Source organism: Stegodyphus dumicola, chromosome 9 (assembly GCF_044657685.1).
Source record: "Stegodyphus dumicola isolate Sdum_Otavi_A_Nest chromosome 9, ASM4465768v1".
Lineage (NCBI taxonomy): Eukaryota > Metazoa > Arthropoda > Arachnida > Araneae > Eresidae > Stegodyphus > Stegodyphus dumicola.
Window position 1 is genome coordinate 85,882,685 of NC_140776.1, and position 25,802 is coordinate 85,908,486.

The 25,802-nt window shown below is 32.0% G+C and overlaps 1 protein-coding gene across 4 annotated transcripts in view; it reads right to left on the reverse strand.

Annotated features, from left to right (window-relative positions):
* The window catches only part of LOC118195792 (homeobox protein cut-like), a 354,176-nt gene that overhangs the window by 211,077 nt on the left and 117,297 nt on the right, over positions 1 to 25,802 (reverse strand). For all 4 annotated transcript variants that reach the window (XM_085823714.1, XM_085823713.1, XM_085823712.1 and 1 more), the window contains exon 2: positions 12,597 to 12,703. In XM_085823714.1, coding sequence (XP_085679840.1) covers positions 12,597 to 12,681 — 85 coding nt within the window. In that variant the 5' untranslated portion in view covers positions 12,682 to 12,703. The remainder of the gene's footprint in view (positions 1 to 12,596; positions 12,704 to 25,802) is intronic.

Genomic DNA, 25,802 nt, shown 5'->3' on the forward strand with positions numbered 1-25,802 from the left:
TGCCATCACACAATGCGACCAAGAATGTAGACATATTTCTGACTCACTTTGTACACATTCTTATTGCATAATTCCGATTTAAATTGTAACGAAGACGCAAAAGAATCAAAATATTTATAATTCATGATGTTTGGGTCATCTGATACTGCCTGGAGATCTTTCAAAGAAAACAACTGAAACGTTTTACCTACCAAAATAAGTTACAGTTAGAATTTTACTAATCTTTATACAATTACCAGCCACTTGAAGAAAAAAAGATAATTATTATCAATCAAAACATTCCAAGCACTTTTTTAATATACTTGTTTATTATTTTTTTTTTATCCCAATAAAATTGTTACATTATCTTTCTGTAGTGAATGCATTTATACTTTACTTCTAGAATGACTTTAAATAGTAACCAAATATTATCATTTTTAATTTTCTTGAAATTTTTTTATGGTCCCTATAAATTAAAAAGAAATTGGAAATGAGGATAAAATGTGTATTTTCTCTTTCTTCCAATGTCTTATTTCACTTACTTTTGTTCTAATTTCGCTAAACGTCGATTATATACAAATTTCACTTTATCTGAATCCTGAACAACTTTACTAGATTTCCAGCGGAATTTTAATCCCAGCTCTACTTAGAATCGTACAACACAAACTGATATCACCAAATATATAAAAGTGACTAAAATATTTATTGGTATTTAGGAATATGTATTGAAAATTTATTGGTACATTTAAGAAGATCAACAAAAACTTAACTTCGCTTGTTTGCAGGCTGATAATATGATAATCGTTCTATTAATTATAAATAACATATTCAAGACTGAAAATAGGTAAACCTTCTAACAATGTAACATAAACATAAGTGAAAAGCTAACCTGTAGAGTGATTAGGTATTAGCAGGGAACAGATGAAATCAGCATTGCCCTTAACGATATTCGGATCTCTCGATTGCTAGCCAAGCATGCTTTCAATCGCTCCACCAAAGCACGCGGCAAGGACTGATAAAAATCTGTTACAATCTCACCATCAGTCTGAACACCACTCCAAGAGGAAGAATCTGAACCACAGCGTTCCGTGCTTTAATTGCAAACCTCTCTCTCTCTAAACTGAATTTCATTTTTTCAATTTTTTGAAAGATTGCTATTTATATGGAAGATAACGTTAAGTCCTGCAGACATTATTACAGAAACAGGTTTGACAGGTTAACGAGTTATCACTATATCTGAAATAGTATGACAAAGCTTTGAAGAAGATTTTGAATAACTTTTTTATTTAATCAGAACTTTTAACATAAAAGGTTCGATAGCAAAACAAATATTCATGTCGATGTAAATAACAATAACAATCAAATAAACATTGATAAAATAGTCTAAGACTATACATCCAATTTAAACATTACTAAAAGCTGGCTCAGTATTTTACCGGCGCGTAATTTTAAAGTTGCAACAGAAATCAGAAGCCGCAATAATCAACTTTAGATAGGCCTGATGAAATTCTAACAGCGTAGAGCAAGTGCCAGAAACGCTTTCTCTTTCTCTAAGGTTCAAAAACCTCAGCTCATGTACTCTAAACGTTAACTGGCATTCTGGTGAGGAATACGGAAAAAGAGAAGTTATAATAATACAGATAAAATCATAATAAATGTTCAGTTTAATACAAGACCTTAGAGGTTTAGCGTAAATACCAACATTACACAAAAATTAAAAACCCTATTTCGATGGCTGCAGATCAATTATACTGCTAGTTATCAAAATATAAACTTCATTCTCTTAATATACATACTAGGAATGGATAGAATTATGGTGAAGAATATTTAAGGCTATTTTTCTAAAAGAAGGAAAGCCTTCGTGGAATATTTTTAGATGTCCTCAAATTCACGTTGAACATGGGAAAACCCATGGAAATCTCCATGCAGCCAGTCTATTCGCCAGAATTTAAAGCACTCTCGAATTACTAGAGTTTAGTGGTATTATCACTCTGCCAACATACATTTTATAATACACAGAACTACTTACTACTTTCAGTAAAAAGAAAAAAAAATATGTACAGTCAATTAAACGTTTCGGAGTCAGAAACCTTGGAAATAATTGCGTTCTCTCTATGAGTTAAACCTGACTCTTCCAAGTGCAAGGACGATGGACAACATTATAACAACCATCACATGTACGAATGGAAAGAATATCCGCAACTCCTGCTAAGTTAGACTCAGAAGGCTTAAACAGGATACGTTTTGAGATAATAAAATTCAAGTTAAACTTTTCAGAGCCCCAGGATGGCGTGGAATGCTTTTCAAAAGTTTAGGGAAACATTTTATAATTAACTGATTATGGCAAAGCACTCGACAGCTGTTTGCTTTAGGAAGGATATCTTTTTGGAGAATTTCCAGAGGCAACTCGCATTAATGCACACACAGGAAAAAGACACTAAAGCTTCATTTAAACAGCTTTTTTGTCAGAAAACTAAATCACTGCTAATTTTTAGAGCGACTGATATGCCAGCAGTTTTTCATACAATATTGATATTTTTATGTCATTTTAACGCAAAACGTTTGCGAACAGAAAATGTGTGATCTGAAACATATCTCAATGGCTCTTATTTAAATGTAATCAAGGACAAAATGACTGAGAAATGTTGTTTTATAAAGAAACCAAAATAATTAAAGCAGATCTAGTATAGTTAACACAACTTGGAATTTTGTATGGTGGAAAGTTTACAAATTCGCTACTTAAGTTTTCCCATAAATTTAATGGGAAAGAAAGCTGCTGTCTCTTACTTCTTTTAAAAGCAAGTAAAACTATTTGAGTTATGTTACTATCACGTGAGAAACACCTATTTAAATAACTGAAATAAACGCTGTTAAAATATTGTTTGAAGATGTAAAAAAAATTATGAAGCTTTTCAAATTTGCATTAAAAGGCAAGCATGTGCAACTGTGCTTTATTAATGAGCTCCATTTTGACATCTACGATTCGTTTTTTTGCAACGGAAAAAGGAAAACAAACTTTCTTTTCGTGAAATCCGATTTCTTACACACAACGGTGAGAGAAGCCAGGCAAATTGAAAAATAATCTCCGAGTCCATAACTGTGTGCAAGCTTTTGCTTTCATATGAGGTAATCTCTCACCCCTCTCTTCCAGTTTTCCTCATCCATTCTAATCCAAATTTCCCGCAATTTTCCTCACCTCAAAGCAGCAGTTTAGCATTGCAGATGACTGCCAGGATTGTGAAAATTAGTTCTTAACATGCAAGACATGAATTAACAAATTACATATGTAAAAAATATACAAACAAATCTAAAACAAAGCCCGGAAAAAATCTAACCCCCTCCCCATCACAATCGTACTTTTTTCTCTTTTAAATTCCTTCTCTCCTCTCCCTACCCACTTTTTTTAAAAAAATTCATTAGGCCGATCCTTATTGGTGAGCGTGTACCGTTAAACAAATTCATCCGCTTTTTTTCTTTTTTTAATTTTGTTGAACCAACTCTTTTTTGTACGATTATTATTTATTTTTGTTTTGTTTTATTTTTACTCGTTTTTGTTTTGTTCCGGTGAAGTGATGAATGGAGATTGAGATCAGGAAACCTTCAGGTGTTTGCATTAAACGCTCCTCCGCACCGCTCCGCCAAATTCGGGAACTCTTTTTCTACGTGTGCCCAATGATTATTTTCTTATTATTTGCAGGGCATGTGAGAGCATTGAATTGGTGGTCGTTAAGGTGCTTGTTATGCAGCGTCTTCTGGCTCGGTAATTATTATGGTGGGCTCTCAACGGATTCTTGAATTTTATTTATTTATATATTTATTATTTTTTTAGAATATCTCTCAGACGTATATGCGCATATATTTGTAAGGATATGAGTGATTGCTGTATGGGCCTATTATCTTTTGGGATAATGTGAGAAATATTGGTTTTGAGATTTGAGTAGGCTAATTTATTCATTTATTTTTTTACGTTCGAGAAGCCTGTTTATTTTCATAAGAAGATCTCGATTCGTATGCTTGCAAAAAATCTCATTTCACAGAAATGGAATACTTTCTTGAAAAAGTAGTTTCATGTAACTCTTATTTCTTCCCAGAATGTAAGGTACTGGGTTTTCTATTTAGCACATGTCAGGTATAAACTTATTTTCGAACCAAGTCAAATTATGTTGTTTGTGTTTGAAGTATACATATGTATATATTGAACGAAATACTAGCACTTGGCAAAAAATATTATGTTTATAAATTTGATTTACTTATATATATAATTAACCGAAAGACTAGCAAAGGTCTTTGAAATCTGATAATTTTAATTATATATTTTTTCTTTCTACAATATAAATTAATAACAAAATATAAAGGAATACTAAAGAAAAAATTATCATTGAATGTGAGAGTTCTGTAATATTGCATTCCTTCGATGCTGCGGATCGTTTGTGGGGATTCTGCTTCTAGAGATTTATTAGAAGTTTTGGAGCAGAAAGCAAGAAAAAAACAACTGTGCTTTCACCGCGATTCAAAACATGGGTCTTTTACTTTGGAGAACCATGGGACTGAAAGCTCTAACCATTTGCACCAAAAGAACACGCGATGGGGGAATGCAGTATTTCCATACATGCTTCTATACATGAGCAGGAATTAATGAATTTTTGTACGTTAGGGGTATTTAAAATAATTTGTGCATGGCTTTTTCCAATTAAATTTTGAAACAATAATAAAAGTATTTAAGAATATTTTGATTTTATATCGCTGATAGTGATGAAATATCGTTAACTATTAACTTCAAAACTGTGTTAACCATTAACTTTTGTTTTCAAAATTGAGCAGTTTTACATCAAAAATACTTAAATAAGAACTACTGGTGTTTATTTAAAATGATAAATATCAACTCATATAATAAAAATGCTAAATGAAGATTACTTCTTTAATTTACATTTAGAATCAAAGGAAAATTCTTTATTTTGCTTAAATTATTATACTTGCAAGTTACAAATTTGTAAATGATACAATAAAATGATAAGTGATTAGATAAATGCGATGCATGTACAATTAGAGAAAGAAGAATATATACTATATACTTCTGTTACCCGAACGTCAGTTTACCTTAAGGTGGTGAAAATCGCTTAGTGCTTTTATATTTCCTCACTTCAAATCACTTGTCATTCAATGATTTTTTAATTAGATAAACATGCTTATGTATTCAATATTATAATAACAGTTCATACTTCTCCTCTTATTTCTAATGAAATTCACTTGAAAATTAGCTTCCTAAATGTTAAAAACTGGCAAATTTTACAGCAATAAGTTTCGTTACATATTATTGCATAATATTTCTCAGATTTAACTTGCTTCTCAGTTTAATATTTTTTAACTTCAGAATTAAAGAATGGTAACAGCTAAACAAAAGTGCATTAGAAAAACCTATACTCAAAATTCACGGAAACATTATTTTGCAGAAAACTAGACATTATTTAAAAGTAATAAAAATAAATATAATCGTTTCCATGAATTTTGAAATAGATATTTTTTAATGCATAAAATAAAATAGTACGATTAATTACTGTATTTAATGATGCCGTTTAAAATACCAAAATAAATAAAGTATTAATAACTGTATGCTAAGGAAGTTTTGAACGTCAATATATCCCTGCACCAATGCTACTCGCTTACTAAATTTTAAATTCCTACGCCTTTCAGGCTTAAAGAATTTCTCGACAGAATATCGTATGTAGTAATTGCATTTGTATAAAAAAATATTTTATCAAGAATAAAATAAGTTTCGACTGATCACGATTGCAACCTCGGCCTTTCACTGGCTTAAACGGAATCGGCATAAATATCTGTGTCAGAATCTTAATTATTACAATTAAATAAAGTGGCCATGGGTAGAATCTATACTGTGCCTTATCTTTTCAAGGATTTTCATTATCGTGGTGTCATGACATCCTTACTTGAAGAACAAATTTAATGTGTCCAATATCTAATGAGTAAAAAAAATATTATATAATTTAAAAATTGTTTTAATCCCATTGAATAAAAACTTAGAATGTTTATAATAATCCACAAAGCAATTTCGTTTCCAGGATTTGTTAATCGTCAAATAGCTTTCCGTAATAAGGTGTTAGAAGACATTAGTCTCAGAAAGGCGAAAAATCTTCTGCATTAAGCAGTTGTGCAGCGGGTGGCAATTTTCATGGGAAATATGTTATAGTTGTTAGTCATATAGGTATTCGGTGCAAAAAGATTAATTCAGATTTTATTAGATTATGGCAAAGTTCAGAACAGTTATCTGTCTTTGTAGAGGAATAAAATTATCCGCTAAGGGCTTAATGGGAACTGGCTCATATTTACGTTAGGGAAGGATTATTGGCTCATATTCATGTCATGCAGGCTTGAATACAACTTACATACTCTACCCTACACATACGTAAAGCGCATTAGAGTGAGTTACATACTACACATTACTTTCCGCTTTCTGTTTTAAAATTTCCTAATCTGAAATTAAGAACAAATATCTAAACCTAACATAAATCTTAAGCTATTGAATGAAAACTTATTAATTAATGTTATTCAAATTTACAATCAATTTGTAAAACTGTTGTAGAAACATTAGGCTATTTCGAAAGCTGGAGACTTGAGAAAAGAGCCATGCCCTCACCTCGGCTCGAACCTCGGACCTCTCGAATGCGAGCCGAGCGTGCTGACCATTACACCACGAAGGCATGGTAGGAAGGCGAGAGAAATATTTTATACTGTATAGTTTGCCTTACCTGTATCAAAAAATGACATAGCCCTTATATTTTCCCTAGCAATAGGTTCATGCACTTGTAGTTCCATATTTCTTAAACATCCACACAATAATTAAACGATATTCTCACATTTCTAAAGATTTTGCGTCAAACCATGACTTTACATGATATACCGCTTATTTTAGAAGGTAAGACCGTCTCAAAAGTGCAGATATTGATAAGAGAAAAAATAAATAAACTTTATTTGGATATTCATCAACAGGTAGCAGATTCTATTAAAACGTCTTAGAAATATTCAGGATCAAATACAAATGAAATATAACATTAACTTATGTCTTTTCTCGCTTTGGAGTTGCGATATGAAATTTTTAAATGTGTAGTTATTGCAGATTGAATGTGAATTTATGCTTATTTTTGCAAATGTATTTCAGATATTTTGAAATGCTTTATATTTGGTACAAAATCCAAATATGAGCTAAAGTTTATCCACCTCAAAATCTCAAAAACACCAAGAAAATTAACTAAATATTCTCACTATTAAGCAAATATAGTCGAAAGTAGATTTATGGAACTTTTTTTCGAAGAACCTTTTAGTAATTAAAAAAAAAATTCTGTGCATTTTTCAGTATTAACTAATAAAACAGTTGCTCCGAGATAGCTATGGCAAAACTAACTATTTCAAATTCCCGATTCCTGAGCCAAAGCAATGAATGAGCAGTTGGACCTCTATCCCTTTTTTGACGGAAACATAGGTACATACTAAATTATGAGGAAAAAAATTTTAATGCATTCCAAAGATGCAAGATATATAAAACGTTTGTAACGATGCCCCACGTGGATAACTTTCTGTGGTCTTCAATCTACAGTGCAGTAGTGAACAATCAGAGAAGAACTATATAACTTCTCCGAAGAATACCAGTTTAAGAAAAGAATAATAATTGTGGGTTCCACCCTTTCATCTATCAACTAAATGGAACCTAATGAACAGCTAAGCGAATAATTGCTTTAATTCAAGAACAGAGACGTAAACTCGAGAAGGGTTAACTACCCTTTTATTGCTCAAAATAAGAGTTTAACAAATGGCTCCTTTGTCAGGGCGTACAGCAAAGCCTCCACTTGGGCTTGAACTCAAAATAATAAGAAATAAGACTTAAGTAATGATTAACTAAAGAGATATAACCGAAGCTGTCAAAATTCTAAGTAGTTGCCCCCTAAATAGCGAACAAGCTAGCGAAGCTATCAAGGGCCTCTAAAACGGCCGGAGCGTAGCAACTGCTTGCAAATTCGCAGCCTTTTGGCTGCGAATTTGCAATCTCACGCTAGTCACGCTCAGAAACTCTGAGGCATAAACGCGATTTAAAAAACACATTCTGGTAGGAAATTGTAAGCTGAAAATAAGATGGACAGGAAAGTAGCTTTAACTAAAAAATAACTGTTAAAAATTAGGATAAACCTTACATAATAAAAAAGAAAGTCATACTACTATATTTGTCAAAACGTAAGATGGAAACACACTCCAGACGAGTGGAAAATTCTTAAAAAGAAATTAAATCTTGAAATTTGATTCGAAGATTTTTTTTAAAGTGGACACTTCAGTTCCAACATGCGAGACTTAAAAGATGCAGAAATTGTGACACTTATAAAAGCTCCGTCAAATGACGATGATAGAGCAAAATTACATTGTGATTATAAAACTGTGATGGTAAAGAAGCAGAAAACTTGTTAACGCATTGCATACATTTTTAGAATTCTCCGAAAACTTAAGTACCAAATTATCTGCCTTTATTCGAAAGTTGTCTAAACTAAAAAAGACTTTTAACAGGTGCAGGTGCCTGACGTTATTAACGGAATATTTTTGTAAATATGAGAGGTAGTTACTTACTTTTGCATTACGCACTTGACTAAAAAAAATTACTCAAGTTTCAGTAAAGCACTTTTTTGTTTGAAAACTTAACATTAAACGTTGATTAATATTTCCTACTTTAATTAATGTATGTTCCATGGCATTAACTCTGCAAGTCGTAAGTTTTGCAATCTTAAGTTTGCAACTCTAAGTTCACCTAGATTTTTTTTTAATTGTTTCGTACGGTTTAAAATATCAAGATACAGTAACAGTGTTACAAATTTTTGCCGTCATGAGGATTAGACTATAAATTATTATAGTTTAGTTATGAAGCTTAGACTCCGTTAGGAAGCTTAGATTACAAAATTTGTTTCTACTGTATTCTTGATATAGTAACCAATTAAGGAAAGTTAATGAATGCAGAATTACGGTTTCAATACTTCAAGACATAAATGACTTTTTCAGGTATTCGGAGACGAAGAAAATAACTGCAGCAACAGCAGCTGAAAACTAAATGAAAAAGAGAAAGACGCTTTTTTGCTACGATGTATCAATGTATCTCGCATAACTCACATTTGTATGTATAAATATCCATTCTCTTATCCGGCTCGGTGAGCTCTCTTTTTTTATTCTCATATGTTTGAAAATTGTGCACTTTTGGTTTTAAAAGCGACTTAGTTATGCTGTTCTTATGTTCCGGTTAAGGGTTTTATGCCTTTAGCTAATCTGCGGGCAACAGTTGTAGAATTATCAAAAATTTTAAAGTGTAAGTGGCGAGTGAATTAAGATAGTTGGTGCACCACTCAAATGTCGATTTGCCCAGTAGGACCGAGAGGTAACTGTAAATGTTTGTGCACCGAAAATTTGACTTTCTGCCCGTTGGACGGATTGTTTGTATTCGTGTGTAAACTTTAGTTTTAATTGCAAAAATTGTGTCTACATCAAATATTTTTTTTTTAAATTAAATGTCTTATCTATAAAATAGTTTTCTTAGCATGCATTGAATTAAAGCAGAGAAAGTGGATTCACAGGCAGTTAGATGGTCTCATTGCTTTTGTAAAATTTTGACATGTCATTGCGTCTTTGGTTAAATTTATTTTTCGAACTTAGAACTGTGATTTAAGAAATTAAATTATGCCTTTTTAAAGTTTCGAAAGGCACACAATAAGAGCGAATTTCAGCGTGTGGAAATACGGCAGCCCAAACTCTCAGCCCTGTCTTTCCTGCAGATTATCTGGCTGAAATTACAAGTATACTTGCATGCTTCTGAAAATTGTTCAATGTTTATGCAGTACTTTGAAGTAAAGTATGACTCTAACTTTTCTGCCTTCCCACAGAATTATAAATTGTACTCTGTAACAAAGTGTGGCTCTGGAGACAATTTTTGGCATGTCCAAAAAGGTTTAGAAACAGTAATTTTCTTACTGTATAATTTTAATATTTAAAAGTAATTGAGAATTATTTATAATTATCTATTTATTCAGTTTAGTTACATATCTTTATCGATTACTACTTCATTATGACAATATTTATTCCCAGGAATGTCGTCTTTTCCATATTTTTTCAAAACAATCATACGCATGTGGATCTCAAGTTCAAATAATTGAAGAAACATTGCAGTACAACATAAGTAAAATGTTTCTCCTATTGCTCTATTTTCCCTTGAAGATCAATATAAAAATTCAGAAGCTTTATTTCAATATGTATAAGATAAATACACAGAAACTAAACTGCAGATGTACAGTGCTGTACACAATGTACCTAATATAGATATTATTTTTTCGTGTATTATTTATCAGTTAAACGTTATTGTACTTTTGTATACTACACGAATATCATGCTATTATAGAGTTATAACACTTGTTTTATGTAAGTGCAGTACTTTTTCAGAAGTATTAACAACAGATTCAGGGTAGTGCTACATGCGTACTGCTAAATAAGTTTTCAGATTCCAGCAAAGCTCATTTACTGAAGGGAAAAGCCATAAATAGCTAGTGATTTTGATATTCTTCTTTAGCAGCATTTAAAATTTAATAATGATTTTTCATTAATAATATTTTTTGAATTACAAGGATTTCTTTCTTCTATTTTTTTTATATTGTAGAGACATTAGGTATTTTTTTGGTAGCAGGAGAAATAAAAAATGAGCAACGCCTTCGACGGGAATCGAACCACGGAACTCTGGAATACTCGCCCAGCGCGCTGACCACCACACTACGAAGGCACGCTAAGAAGGCGGGAGAAATACCTTATATACTCCCTCTTTTAAAGGGCGAGTGGGGTTTTAGGGGACCCAATCGCCAAATCGTGGGGTGTGGAAAATGGTCATCCACCACCCTTTTAGTTCGAGCGCCGCTATAGCAACATTAGGTAATTTTTGGAAGCAGGAGAATTGAGAAATGAGCAACACCTTCGCCGGGAATCGAACCATGGATTTCTGGAATGCGCGCTCAGCATGCAGACCTCTACACCAAGAAGGCTACCTTATGATATGATTAGTTAGTATTTAATATTTAATTGCTTTCTTTCATATTTTTTTCTGCATACGTTTTCTCAATTTCTCTTGTCCATACATTTGCTATACACATATTGCATACACATGCATCTAATAAACTTTAATATGTTTCCAGCAGTTACAAGATCCACGTAAAATAAGCTGTGGGAACAAATGTAAAAGATGTTGAAAGTAAAAGTCATATATTATTTAAATTCATTAATTGAGAATTTAAAAATAAATTTCTATTTTACAGCCAAATTCTGTAGCTGAACAATTACGATGTGTTTATTTTCTCATTTTCAAAATAAAGCCTTGGTTAGCATTAGATGGAATTAAAAAATAAAATAAGGAGAGAAAAAAAAGAGATAGGAAGGGAATTAATTTTCTAAAATTTTTTAATGAGTGTTCTAAAGATAGATTCATTTGGTCAAAGTTTCACAATATATATTACATAAGAGAAAATATTTTTTCTTGTTACTTAAATTATGGGAGCATCAAATGCCCTGAAAAGTTTTCTAAAATTACACCAACTTCAAAAAACCCTTTCTAGGAAACTGTGCTCTCATAAAGACATTCATATTTTCGAAATTTAATTGCACAATCAGAGCATACTAAAATATTGGGAAAATGAATGAATTATTTTTAGTAGTATTTGTACGTGGCCATTTCTGCTCATAATAGTTTTTAGGGTAGAATAGCCTATGTTTCAAATTGTTTAAGTACGAATTATTTCTGATAGGACAACTACGTAATTTATGCTTAAAAGAAATTAAAAGCATATATTTGATCATTAGGAGTTAGAAAATTTTGATTGGAGACGTTTATAGATTGCATTTTTTTAAGTCTAAAACAAGTCTGTCTTATTTATGAGAAAACATCTTATTTATAAAACAGAGAAACGTACGTTAATGTACGTCAATTTTCATATTTAAGATTTCTCGAACTTTTCCTTTTCTCAAGAAAAAAGGTTTACTGTGTAACTATCGAGATTCCTCAAGAATGCTTCAGAAATTTATGGTTAACATTTATAATTATTTCAGATGAGGAGAAAACACATAGCAACTTCCCCAAGATTAGTAAGATCTTCACCCAATTTGGACATTCAGTTAATAAAGGTATGTCACATCAGCGTTTGGTATAAAAACATTATAAGTTGCAATTTCTGATAATTAGATGGCAGTAGTACAGAAGTTGATATTTAGGAACAAGTCAGTATTAAATTACTTTCCTAGACCGAATATGTAGAATTCGGCTTTAGAACATTTTTTATTACGTACAACAGTGTAGTTTATAATTAATGCATACAAATTAATTACAACTTTTATGAATACAATTTATAAAAATTATTAGTTGTATTATTACGCATTGCATGTATTACAAATTAATATCAGCTAAATACAATATGAAGAAATGTAAATAATATAAATTAAAATAGGTTTATAGTTTTTAATTATGTATATTAAAAATAACAAACTGAAAGTAAGAAAAGCAGTGAAGAATCAGATTTAAAGAAATGAAGGAATGATTCTAATACCCGAAGCTGATTCATTAGCTTGAAGCTGAGAAAAAAGGGGTGGCGAAGGAGGAGGAGGAGGTCCTTTGTTGTCAGCAGCACGCATGGCACTTTCACCAAGGATGCACCTGGAAAGAGAAGAAATATAGCTTTTTATTTAGATCGTCAAATATCTGTTATATTATGCTGGTATTTAAGAATTGACGAGGTATTTTCTCCTTTCTTTCAGAATTCCTTGTTGGTGTAATTGGAAACATACTCGACGCGTATTCGAGAGAACCACGGTTCGAGTCCCGGCGAGGGCACTGCAGATTTTTCATGTCTCCTGCTTCAGAATAACTTAATAATTCTATAAAATGTAAACCATTTTAACAATTGCATTAAATTTTATTAACTCGTCATAATCAGCGTGTCTAAATATCTCGAATCTTTGAGTGAAGTACTTCTTCATTAGTAGTTTGGGAAAGGTGGATGCAGAAAAGAAACGATCAAAATGGATCTGATGAAACACATAGTATAGTATAAGCAAAGAACGTGACAGAAGAACGGAACTTTACATGTGCTGTTAATTTAGCTAGCTTAAGTGGATTAAATAATCGAGGAACGTTTTCAGTTAACTAAGTTAAAAACAAATAAAAGAAACGATGTTGTTCATTATGTTGTATTCATTAATCATGCTGTAGAAACATTAGGAGTTTTGTCCGAAGCAGGAGACATGAAAAACGAGCAATGCTGTCGCCGGGACTCGAACCACGAACCTCTCAAATACGCGGTGAGTGTGCTGACCACTACACCACGGAGGCACGCTAAGAAGGCGGATTAAATACCCTATATACCCTCTTTTAAAGAAGGGCGGGGGATTAGGGAAACCCATTCGCCAAATTCTGGTGGTGGAGAATTATCATCCACCACCTTTTTTTTAGTTTGGAAGCCACTATAGGAATATTAGGTTATTTCGAAGCAGGAGACCTGAAAAATGAGCTGTGCCCTCGCAGGGACTCGTTCAACGGACCTCTCAAATGCGCGCCGAGTGTGCTGATCGCTACACCACGAAGGCATGCTAAGAAGGCGGGTGAACTACCTTATAATGTTTATAATTTCTGTTTTAGAAGATAAATCAACAAATTATCCTTTTCGTTTTCAATAACGAAGTAAAATATTATAAAAACAGAACCTTAATGTACAACAACAGAGTGATACTTTTTATTAGCAGCCACAAATATAGATGCAGCTTGAAAATTACATTTGATAATTTAAATTTTATTTAAATGTCGGCGTTTTGTAAATTTTACAGTAACGTAATTAAAAACTTTATTATAAAAAAGTCTTTCAGACAACATCAGTCAGAATCAGAAAGAATAGCAGGTCAAGTGAAATTGACTCAAAGAAAGCTAGCAGTAATTAACTCAGATTTTACTTTAGCAGATGTTTCTATCGCTGAGAGTACTTCCGCTAAAATAAAATTTTTGCTAAGTATCGTTAGTGTTTTTAGTACCAACTAACATTTAATGATTACTCAATATTATTATAAAGCTGTTTCGCATGAAATCCTATCGGTTTCCTGATTTATGCTTGCGCAGAATACTTTTAGATTTCTCGCTTAACTAAATATTATATAAAAGTAGACATTTTATTTGAGTGCGTGTATATCATACATGTATTCATGAATAAGCAGACAGAGAGAGATAAAATAGCGGAAGAGGGTAAAATGTTCGAAAACAATTTCAAAGTTTCGAAGACCAAATAAGGAGAGTAATAGCCTGAAGTCTTAAAAGCTTTAAATGATAAGCCAAATCATACATAAATAACGACAGGAAAGAGAAACAAAATTAGTTGGAAAATTTAAATGGAATTTACGCAAAATGTAATACCAGATAGAAAAAAACGGGAAAGGAAAAATGGAAAGATGTAAATAGATTTTTTGTTATTATTAGCGCATCATGAGTAGTTGTTATTTCTTCCCTTTTCTAAATAACTGAAAAAATTTCATAGCTTAAAAAAAGTAATTGGATAAAGAATCAACAGAATTGAACAGAATAATAATATCAATCAGTGTATAAAATGGAAAAGATAAATAAGGAAAAATTTGAAGGAGAATAAAGTTTGAAAGAACAAATTAATAAAATTTCAAAAATCTCCGAAGTCAACAATTTAAATTGAATGCAACCGTTTAAAATAAACCCATCCCATATCATCGGCATACAAAATAAAAAAAAATAAAACAGTATTCATTGATGTTATTTTCTAAATCACTAAAGCTCCGAGTATCTAAATCTCTTAGCCGTAATTTCAAAATCAAACACACTAAAGCGGTTGAGAAAGAATAAACATGAAATATGTTCTTACATCAAAAGAAGTCCATAAAAACCATTTTCAAAGTAAATTGATTCAATACAATAACGCCACAAAAATTTACTCCCTTCTTTACTCTCTACCCCCCAGCATAAAGGAAAACTACGCGCAGAAGAAAATATATACCTCAGCGAAACTTAAACCCCACATTCAATTATCTGGGAAGGGAGAGTCTTAAAAAAACTCCCTATCTTGCTTTTCATTACTTCGGATTTTTAAACCTCAACTTAATATTTATCGTCACCTCTAAACTGCGAAATATGCAGATTATTGTGATCCCTGTCCCCTCTGTATAGGGGTGTACTGATGAAAGACAACATAGGGGCTGTAAGGGTGTGTAGGGATAGAGTTGGGGTTTATGTTTTTTTGAGCTATAGTGGTACAGAGTTCGCGTCCAAGCAAAGTCATCTTCTTTTACTAAGCTCAAAACGTTTCCCTTTAATTGCTGTATATTTTAAATTAAATCTGTACTAAAAATCTCAGAAACACTGAATGTTAGGAAATCTTTGTTAGTTATTCGATCTTCAAATGTAGATAACTTTAAAAGTTCATCCGAACTTTTAAAAGTTAAGAGATAATTCAATTAAAAATTACATAGCTGCAGCACCAAAACTGAATTCGGCAATTTCAGCACCCTAGACGTTCAATGCAGTTGATATGCCATATAAATTCAGCACATGAATAATTCAAAGCGAATACATTTTTATTTAGCTTTCGTTTGTAAGAACGACTTAACTGATGTCATCCGAAAATCGGCAGCCACTTCCGTCGCTTATATCGCCTGTTTTGAGGTGGTCCTGATTTTGTCTTAAAACAGTCTTCTGTGGATGCATCTTCATTCAGGCATTTTACCTCCATCAAATGTTTTGTTAAGTGCTAAGTGAAGGAGAGCAGAGCTATGCTTTCCTTTTTTCATGTTATTCATTTATTGTTGGTAGCAATAATTTGATGCATATAAATTTCCTTCTTACCATTTATTATAAAAAGTAAATGAAAAGTTAACGATTTTAGAACTTGTATTAGAAGAGCAGATAAACACTAAAAATTATTATATGATGATAACTAATGAAAAGTCTGAAATATTTATAAAATTATTTTTAATTTAGAAATAAAATATATAGGATACTGATTAAGCATAACAACAGAAAAAGTAATTTTACGTATATTTATTTATCGGTTTATTTAATAAAGGAAACTAAGTGAGAAGATAAATGAAATAAAAAATAATTGTTCTGTATCATATTATCATTCGTATTTAGCGCATTTTGTGTATATATAAATAATTTTAGTGAAATCATATGTGAAACTGAAATATTTTTTGTATAATATAGCATGAAATGCTTGAAAGAGGAGAAGCTCTGCCGGAACAATAAGATTACAGGAGGAAGTCGATTTAACATTGAGGTAAATGACTGTCTAGCTAGATAGCCCAGATATCGCCAAATTGGTGATGCTTTTGGCAACTAATTTTTGTCGCCAAATTTAGTGACAAATCGCCACAACTCGCCAAACTTAGCAGTTATTTGGCGACATTTTGGTCTTGTCTCTAACTGTAATTGGTGGTGTAATTGAATGACTGTAATTGATCCCTACATGAAACTGTAACCGTATCCATCTTTTATATGTAACTTTAATCGTATATGCCTTCCAATAATTTAGAGAAATGGAAGGTACTAGAAATTTTTCAATAGCAGGGCAAAACTATATACGCCTGAAGAGAGTTCAGTTGTTACCAGTTCAGTTCTCAGTTGTTAATTTAGGAGTATTCTTCGAGTTAGTAGGACTTCGGAGTACTGAAATATCGGTGAGAGTTTTGCATTTTAGATTCGCTTTGCATTGCATTGTGTTTAACGTTCTTAGAAGTTTGAAGTGTAACTACTAATTGTGCTCAGTGGTACTGAGAAGAGCTTACAGTCCATCCAGTCTGTCTCGAGATGGTTCTGGTGAGGAAAGAACCTTTGGATTTAGTATTAGCGGTCGTTCTCGTTAAAAATTCATTACACACTTAACTATCGTACTATTACGACGGTGCTGAGGCTTTGTGACCAATTATATTTGTAAATTCGTTCAGAATGAATATTCATGAGACTTGATATTTTTTTCAGAGACTTGGGATAAGGAAAAAAAAAAAAAAGCTTCCCACAAACACGTTTATACAAATAAAAAGAGAGAGAAAGTATCATCAAGCATTTTATTCGTTCCCAACGTTTAAAGAATTAAAATTTCATATTAATTTGTTAATTTATGTGATATATTAAAAACAAATATTATATACTTTTAAAAGAGTCTCATTTAAAAGCTTTTTTTATTTAATTTAGTTGTTTAACTAATAGCAATTAATTACCTCAATTCTCTAATTTCTATAAGAGTGTTAATACTAGCAGAAATAATTTAGTCTTCAGTCGCGTAGGGAATTATGGTATCATGTATTATTAAAATACTCAACAATGAGATAGGGTTTGGTGACTATTCGCCTTTTGATAACATTAGCAGATAACAGCTTTGCGTTTTCTAATGTATTGCCCTTTAAATAATGCCAGCAATCAAAGATATGGTTTCACCAACCGCATGCTTCGTAGTAAAAATCAATAATCACATAGTTTATAAAGCTCATCACTAGTAGTCTGTAACAATATATATTCGTGTTCAGTATAAAGAAAAAAAAGAAGCAACAATTAGCTTCTATACTCTTTAAGGTAACTTAGTTTAAACCTTATGATTAGCAATTTTCAGAATAATCTGGGATATAAATTGTCCTTATTAATCAATTTAATATCATGTCCATCCAGTCTGTCTCGAGACCATTTAACTGCCATTTAACCTACCATTTAACTGCTACTAAAATAGTAATTTTTTGTTAACTATTATTAAATATAATTTATATCCTACTTAGTATTTTGACCGAAATTTAATGAATAAATTTTCTAAATGGTTTAAATCCAAAATCAATCAAATAATGATACAAGATGGGCTTTAAAAGGTTTACAAATATGATAAAAAGATCTTATGAAATATGAATATTCTATATTCAAAAACGTAAACATAGGATATTTATAATAAGAAAATTTCTATGATGACATTTCAGTAAAAATGATTAAATCGTATATTTTCAGAGGGCTATAATTTTCTAAATGATTTCAAGATTCTGCAAGTAAATCCTTTCTTAACACTTCAAGCTGTAAAAATATTTGCCATGGTACATTTACATTTAAGTACATGAACATGCATCTTGAAATAAGTCTAGGCAATTAAGTTAATACAAATACTGGAAAAAAGAATCAAGGTACAAAGAAGGAGGGTCTTAATCCCTATTAGCATTTGTAAAGTATGATGTTGAATACAAGAAGTAGTCAACACCAATTCGGTTGCCGGAAGCATTTTTACTTCCTTGTATGAAGTAAAGGAAGTAGTAAAAAACTTCAGGTATCATATTTCAAAGGAAATATCCATTTCGACCGATCCTGAAATCATTTGAATGATTTTTTTCGTGATGTTTGTACCTGCGCACAGAATAAATAACTCTTTTTTTTTTTCCAAAACGAAATGTGAAATAGATTAAAAAGGGATTTTTTTTCATGACGTGCGTACTATGTATATATGTATCTCCCATAACTCAAAAGCCGTTCGTCATAAAACGTTGAAAAATTTTCTATGGGGTTGCTACAACATCTAGTTGTGAGCCTCGCTCTTTTATTGCAATCGATATACTACATGTGTACCCACTTATCCGGTTTAAAAGTCTTTATCTGGCCTTTATGATCGAACTGACATACTTTCAATTACAGAAGTCAGGTCCCACTGACAAGCTTCCAATTACAGAAGTGTTTGAAATGGCGAAAATGTTTGGCAATGTCAAATTAAAAAAAAAAATAATTGTCGGCAAATAACGAAATCTAACTTTTAATGCGGTCTCCCGTTTCATATACTTATATTTTAGAAAGTTTTATATTCGTTACGGAAAAATAAAATTATAAGAGGTTTGTCTCCCGCACGACAAAAATTGACCGGTGTATTCATTTTCAAAATCTGCAATTTTTGATGCCATTTTAAACTTACCTCCAGGGATCGGTTATTCTTAGAATAATTCGAGGAAATAAGCTTAAATGAAGTGAAGTAAAAATTGTGTAGAATTGTGAAGGATGTCATGTAGTGTCCATATCAGACTTTTTAAAATCAGTATTTATTACTTTTATTAAGGATATTTTGTTTTGAAGAGAATTCTTTCATAAAACGTATTTTTAATAAAATAATGAAAAATGAAATTAACTTTTATCTATATCCAACAACGCCATATTTGCAGTTATTGCAGACAATGCAAACACTATAAAAAATTTCTAATTAGCCATTTAAGTGGTTCTACATCTCCAAAATGCGTCATGTTCCAAAATGCGTTTCATCATCTCTAAAATGCGTCATGAGATGAAGCATCGATAAGACTTTCGTTGCTCTTGACACTATCTCATAACCACCAGTCTTCCTTATTCAGGTTCCTTCTCCGTTTCAGCTTTCAATCATCTTTTACCTCGCTTCCGTAATCCAGAATATATGAATAATATGAACATATTTTATGACTCTTTTAGCACGCACTCAATGCCAAAAATGCCAAAGGTTCGTACAGTTTATGAAATTATTTTGTCATTTTGCAGAGGTGAATACTGTTCATGAAATATAAATGTTCAAACCAAATTCTTTTCTAAAAATCTATAAGATAGTCTCTTAGTACAGTTAATTAAATGTGCCTTTTCCCTAAAGTTTAGAGAAAATGTGTTCCGGAAAAACTCTAAATTGTGATAAACAGTATTCATTAAATCTGCCCAGTACAAAAACACACTAGGTACGTTTTTGAATAATTTTGTGACAAATGCCATGTGACCGTAATTTTTACACCCGGTTCTACCACAAAAGTAGGAATTTGCCTAACATAAATGTAAGTTAGAAATTTGCCTTTTATATATTTCTGAGTGATTCATGATAAGCATTCCAAATCGCTTTAGAGCTCTCTAAAATTATCCAGAAACCGGCCGAAGTTTGGGAAATTTCAGTCCAAGATCTGTATTTCTCTTGAAAATGAATTACTTCCTTTCATTTTGGTCATTGTACATCATAAAATATATAAAGTAATTGCGTTTCCTGTAAGTTTTGTTAAAATATAAAAAATACTGCAGCGAATTTCCAATCCTTATATGGCTTCTAAGTATATCTATTTAGGGTCTCTGGGCATTCTCAATTTCCTAAGTAGTGCATTATGTTTTGCATTTTCGTATAAAAAACTCAGCTGAATTATCAGCAATTACATGACTGAAAGTTGTTTAGTGTTTAATACGAGTTTGTTGTTTAGTCTTTAGTGTTTGATACGAGTTTGTTGTTTAGTCTTTAGTGTTTGTTTAGTCTTTAGTGTTAGAAAGCCAATGTAGAAGTTATTACTTCATAACAACTTACTAATAATTCAGAAGACTATATCTAGTTCTTACTAGAAGTACTTATATCTGGTTCTAAAGATATTGCTGTTACTATACTGATATTATTAACCTCGGGGAAAAAATTAAATATTGTAAAAACGCTGAAGAATCTTAAATAAAAAAAAAATATATACTGTGGACAAATATATTTTCTCATTCTTTTAGTTTAAATTTGGTTAATTCATCTCAGATTCGATATCTCTTTCCATAACTCCTTCTGCCGCCCAACCTGTATAGTGGTTAGTGTAGCTAACTGCCGTGGCGAAGGGCCCGGGTTCGAATCCCGGAGAAGACATGGATGTTTGTAAATGTATAGTGTCGGTACGGCATGACGGCACTCCAAATATGCGCCGAGTTGAGAGTTCTCTCGTGTGGTTTAGTGGAAGAGTGGAGGGGTGGGAGACCCTCGGACCCATCCACTCCCGGGGTGCTCTCCATCAAAATTGGGGGCGGAACTGAGCTAAATCGCACTGTAATCTGGATGGTGCTCAAGGCTGTTGCCAACGGCAGGAGTAATCTACCGCTCGTTGACACGAGGAATTTCGTGAGCTTGAGCTGACTACGTCAGACAAGTTATCATAAGAAACAACATGACTACTTCTGAAAATTTGGTTGCACCGTTTTCTACTACAGTATGTTTAAAATAGAAAATATAGCTGAAATTGAAGGAAACAAGAGCAACTCCCGTCTACAGTCCCCTCCAGAAATACAACTGGTAGACAAAATTGGTGGCCATTTTGAAATCTGAATTTCGACGTTTCATAATTGAACTTGAAGAAAATATTCCTGTAACAAAATTCTACAATATAGGATTCTATTTTTAAAGTTATTTGCTGCAACGCGAGTCTAAAAAAGTAACATTATTTACTTTCGAATTGCGAATAAATATTTCGCACCATGCGATCGAAATACGCATCATGAATGATCAAGTATTTAAAAATTCTACATGAAAATGCTAGTCCACAGCTACACACCTGTTGAAATAAGAATATTAAAGAATAATGGCAAGAAAAGAGAGCTTTATGTAGCCTATTTGCAATGAATTATTGTAAGCACTTAATTCAATAAACATTAACTTTTTTCTCTCACGCAACTGTTTAACATTAATTTTATAACGATGTCTTAAAGTTTGTTTTTGTTTTTCTTCTTTAACATTAACAAAAACATTTATCTGAAACATAGAAAAAAAACATTCTGTAACAACAAAAATATGTCTCTGTGCTCGCAGCCTGTCTATTATATACTATTCTCATGTCTCGTGTATCTCCTTGCAGTTACCGTTTCATCAGTGGCCATGCGGTTAACACTGTTAATTTGAACCAGATTCTTAACGCCAGGGAAAAGATCGCTACAAAAGCGTTTTCATGTATTCCCCAATATGTAACGTAGATATGAGATAATTTCACTTCAAAAACATTCCTTTTCTTAGGCAGATAGCTATCGTATGCTATCCAGTAAACCTAACCAGGTAATATCAATTAGCTTAAAATTCAGGCTCTTTATTTTTATTTATTTTTACATTTCATTACTGAATCAATTCTCTGAAAATAATCCTCAAAATTTTCACGCCGTTAGAAATAAGGCAAGATCTTTCTACCGTGTTTCTCATATGAGATTGAAATAAGAAGAAATTTCAAATAAAAGTAATACTATTTCTCACTAAAAGGTAGCTCTTTTTTGCAGTTTCCTAAGCATATTAAAGCTATGGGCTGTTCATATTTCTTTTAATGAAACGGAAATTATCCTAAAAATACAAGGCAAATGATTCCCTAATTTTATTGGCACCATGCCAAAATCATGTACCTACAAAATGTTCTTTTCGAGAAAAACGTACTTCAAAGTTTGATATCCGTTTGTTTTGAAAAAATGAAATTAGTATAATATTTTATAAGAAGTAATTCAAGAAGAATGCATTTCCCTCTTTTAACATGTGCAATATAAAACGAACCAATTTCCCTTATAAAATCCGACACAAAGATATCTGTTTCGTAGGTAGCTAGCCTTTGTGTATAAATTCTGTAAAAATAAAGCATAGATAAATTGCCATTTGTCTATATTTTTGTGGACCACCAGCGGCCGAGCTGTAAAGTCGCTGAACACTGGTAGTTCGGTCCGAGGTTTGAATCCCGCGAACGAGTTGGCTGCATGGGTGTTTTCATGGTTTTCCCCATGTGTAACGTGTATACAAGCTAGTTTCCCTTAGAAAGTCCTCCACGAAGGCATCCCTCCCCTTAGGCAGATAGCCCACGAGGCTTTGCCGTAATTAAATAACCTAACCTAACCTATATTTTTGTGAAGCCTGTGAATCCATCATATTTTTTTTTTCATTTTTAAAATATAACTTTTGCATTTCATCTTGTGGACTTACTTGAAGAATGAGCTGCACTCAACATATGAGAAAACATTTATTGTAGTGCTGAGTACAGAATTATTTACAATCGTATCTTTCTGTGTATCTTAACACGCCTAAGAAGCAAATACCAAGAATAATATATAATAGAATTTTATAAATGCCTACCAACTGGTGATGTGTCCAAATAAATACTCTTGCGAACTTAGTGAACCGTACATACGGTTTAGTGATACGGTTTCACTAAACCGTATGTACGGTATGATGTAAACCATGGAACAATTATTTGAAGAAGAATATAAGTGAAAATCAGTTACAAATCCACATTTCTGAATTGATGCAGACGATATGATTTCTTCTAGCTTTAAAATATTTTCTGTATTCGTTTAATAGCTGTTGCCTAAGCTGTTGCTACTGTCCCTACTCCATTTTAAAAAATTGAAAAAAATAATCAGTTAAATATTATTCATTATTTAAATGTGTCGGTTAGCGAAACACTGGTAAATGTTTATAAATAAATTATTCTTTACTTTTTTTCAGCTGTTCATGATTTAGAGAAATATCATAAGCAACATTCAAACCATAATAGAATTTAATATATATCATATACATAAATATAAACTTATAGCATCTATATTTAAAATTAAATTCGAATCAAAGCAAGGCAATTCTTCAACAATATTAAATGATTTGACACAATAACAAACTCAACCAATATTATGAATTTAATTTAAAGTGTATTTGTTTTGCTCTTTAATTTGTAATTGCTTTTGAATGTCGGATTTGCATATAATGTTATTTGACCAATTTGGTTTTCTTTGAGTGGTCAATTTGCATAATGTAAAGTTTTATTGTTTGTTTGAGCAGTCAAACATGGCACAATATATTGTTTTATTCTTCTTTCCAAGTATTTCAAAAGCGTATAGGAAAAATTCTGGACGCATTTGAGATTCGTTTACTTGGTTGTAAATGAATTTTAATATCTTAAATGAAAATTTAATTGAATCTTTTTTCGGATTTTGATCTCAAATGAACCAAAAGAACGAAACATATTAATCGACTTTTATGAAACTTTAATTCATTTCCCTCTGATGAGTTCTGAATTAGAGTTTCAATAAAAGGAAATTAATTTTTATATTTTTAAAAACTTATATATTTTTCATTTTCGCATTTTTATTTCTCGAGTTTGCGATACAGAGGAATTCTTATTTAAATTTTGATAAGTTTAGATACAGTGTTAAACCTCTTATTCAAAGTTGCAATCATTAATATTGATGACGAGTTGCCTTGCTTTGATTCCAGTTTAATTTTAACTTTCGATACTTTAATTTACTTCAATCCTGTACAGCGCAGGATATAGCGCAGGACTGGTTAAAATATTTTTGTTTTTAATTTTTGGCCTATTACTATGTTTCTTTATACATATATACATAAGCTCAGTACATGTTCAAAGTCACAAGTCACAAAAATATAATCTTTATTCTTCAGAAATAATTTATTTTTCCAGATTTAAGCAGAGTAGTCTACTGTAGAGGAAGAGAGAACTTTTATTTGTCTGCGGAAATTCACAGAGGTTTTTTTTATGAAATCAGTTCCAATCTCAGAGTGAATTTTGCCCATTTTTAGTAAATAAAATTTGGTGTGATTTCATGCTCTCATTTTCTTATTTCTTATAATTTAAAACTATTTATTAGCATGATTTTAATATTTATTTCAAATGTTTATAAGTGAGTGTCTACATCTTTTTCTTATTACATGCTAATTATAATGTTGTAAATTTTTTGTTGAAACAATTAGTTTCGTAAACTGCAAAATGTTATCAAAACTCGCACTTTTTTAAAGAACCTATTCATGAGTACTATTTTACTATTTTCTAAACAGTTGCTTTTTTAGGCCTAAGAATAGCATTTCAAATGCGATAAGTTTTTAATAGACTTTTTCCCAGTTTCTTTATAATATTTAGAATTCTTTCTGTAATGCATGTATGTGTATATTTTGTGCTCACAAAAGTGTATGATATTCATTTTTATTTTCAGGTTTGAATGTATACATAAACTGTTCCACACATGAGATTCGAACAAGGGAACTCTCGACTGACTTGCACCGCTCTGTTCCGGTTTGCATCAGAAAACTCCAGTTTCTTTTCACCTATTACTTCTCAGCCTTGAAAAGGATTTACTAGTCGGGGGCAGAAAGAATGCACGGCAATTGTTATGGCGCTTGCCAAGATGCGACAATAGTCGGTGATGAGAATTGAGAATTGGTTTCGGTATTTCTGAGGGTCTGTGGGGGTGTGGAGATTCCTGTAGGGAAAAGGCGAAGTTAATGGGGAAATTTTGGAGAAAATCTTCCACGGCCTCCAATGAAACTTTTATCGCCGGGGCCTTTATGTGGTGCGTGGAGGGTGGGGGTATTTATTATGCCATGCCACTTGTCTAGCTTTTGTGACGAGTCTTCTTGTAACAGGTTTTCGACAAAATTCGAGCCCTTTTATATGCAAAACAACCCGGCCGCTTTTGAATAAAATTATACTTTCCTCCCTTCCCTCGTGGAGCAAGAAATGATAAAATAAAATAAATAAATATAAATAATAATATAATAATAATAAAAAAGAACAAGATGGAGAAGAAGAAGAAGAAGAGCAGAAAGAGTGAGGTAATTGAAAGGATCTGAGCCGATCCGACGCCCGCTTCATTATTTCTCCTCCACGCGCGAAGAATGAATGCGGATGCGGATAAAAACTCGGATCACGCTCCACTAAACACAGTCCCAGGTGCCTGTTTTTCCATATACACACTCCGGACTTTGTCCGGCATGCATAAACGTCAAATGATTTGCGCAGTTGTACGTGTACTCCGGTAGAGGGCACCCAAGTGCTTTTTTTTTCCTATTTAGGCTATAGAGAAAGGACTCAACATTTATTTAGAGGAGAACATTTCTAGGAATATTGAGTTTCCTTTTATCAATTGAAAAACACGGTGAATATGATTGTAATTTATTCTCAGAGAAATACACAAATGAGCAGAGACAATATTTGGTGACAAAAGCTCATAACTTTTTATTGTC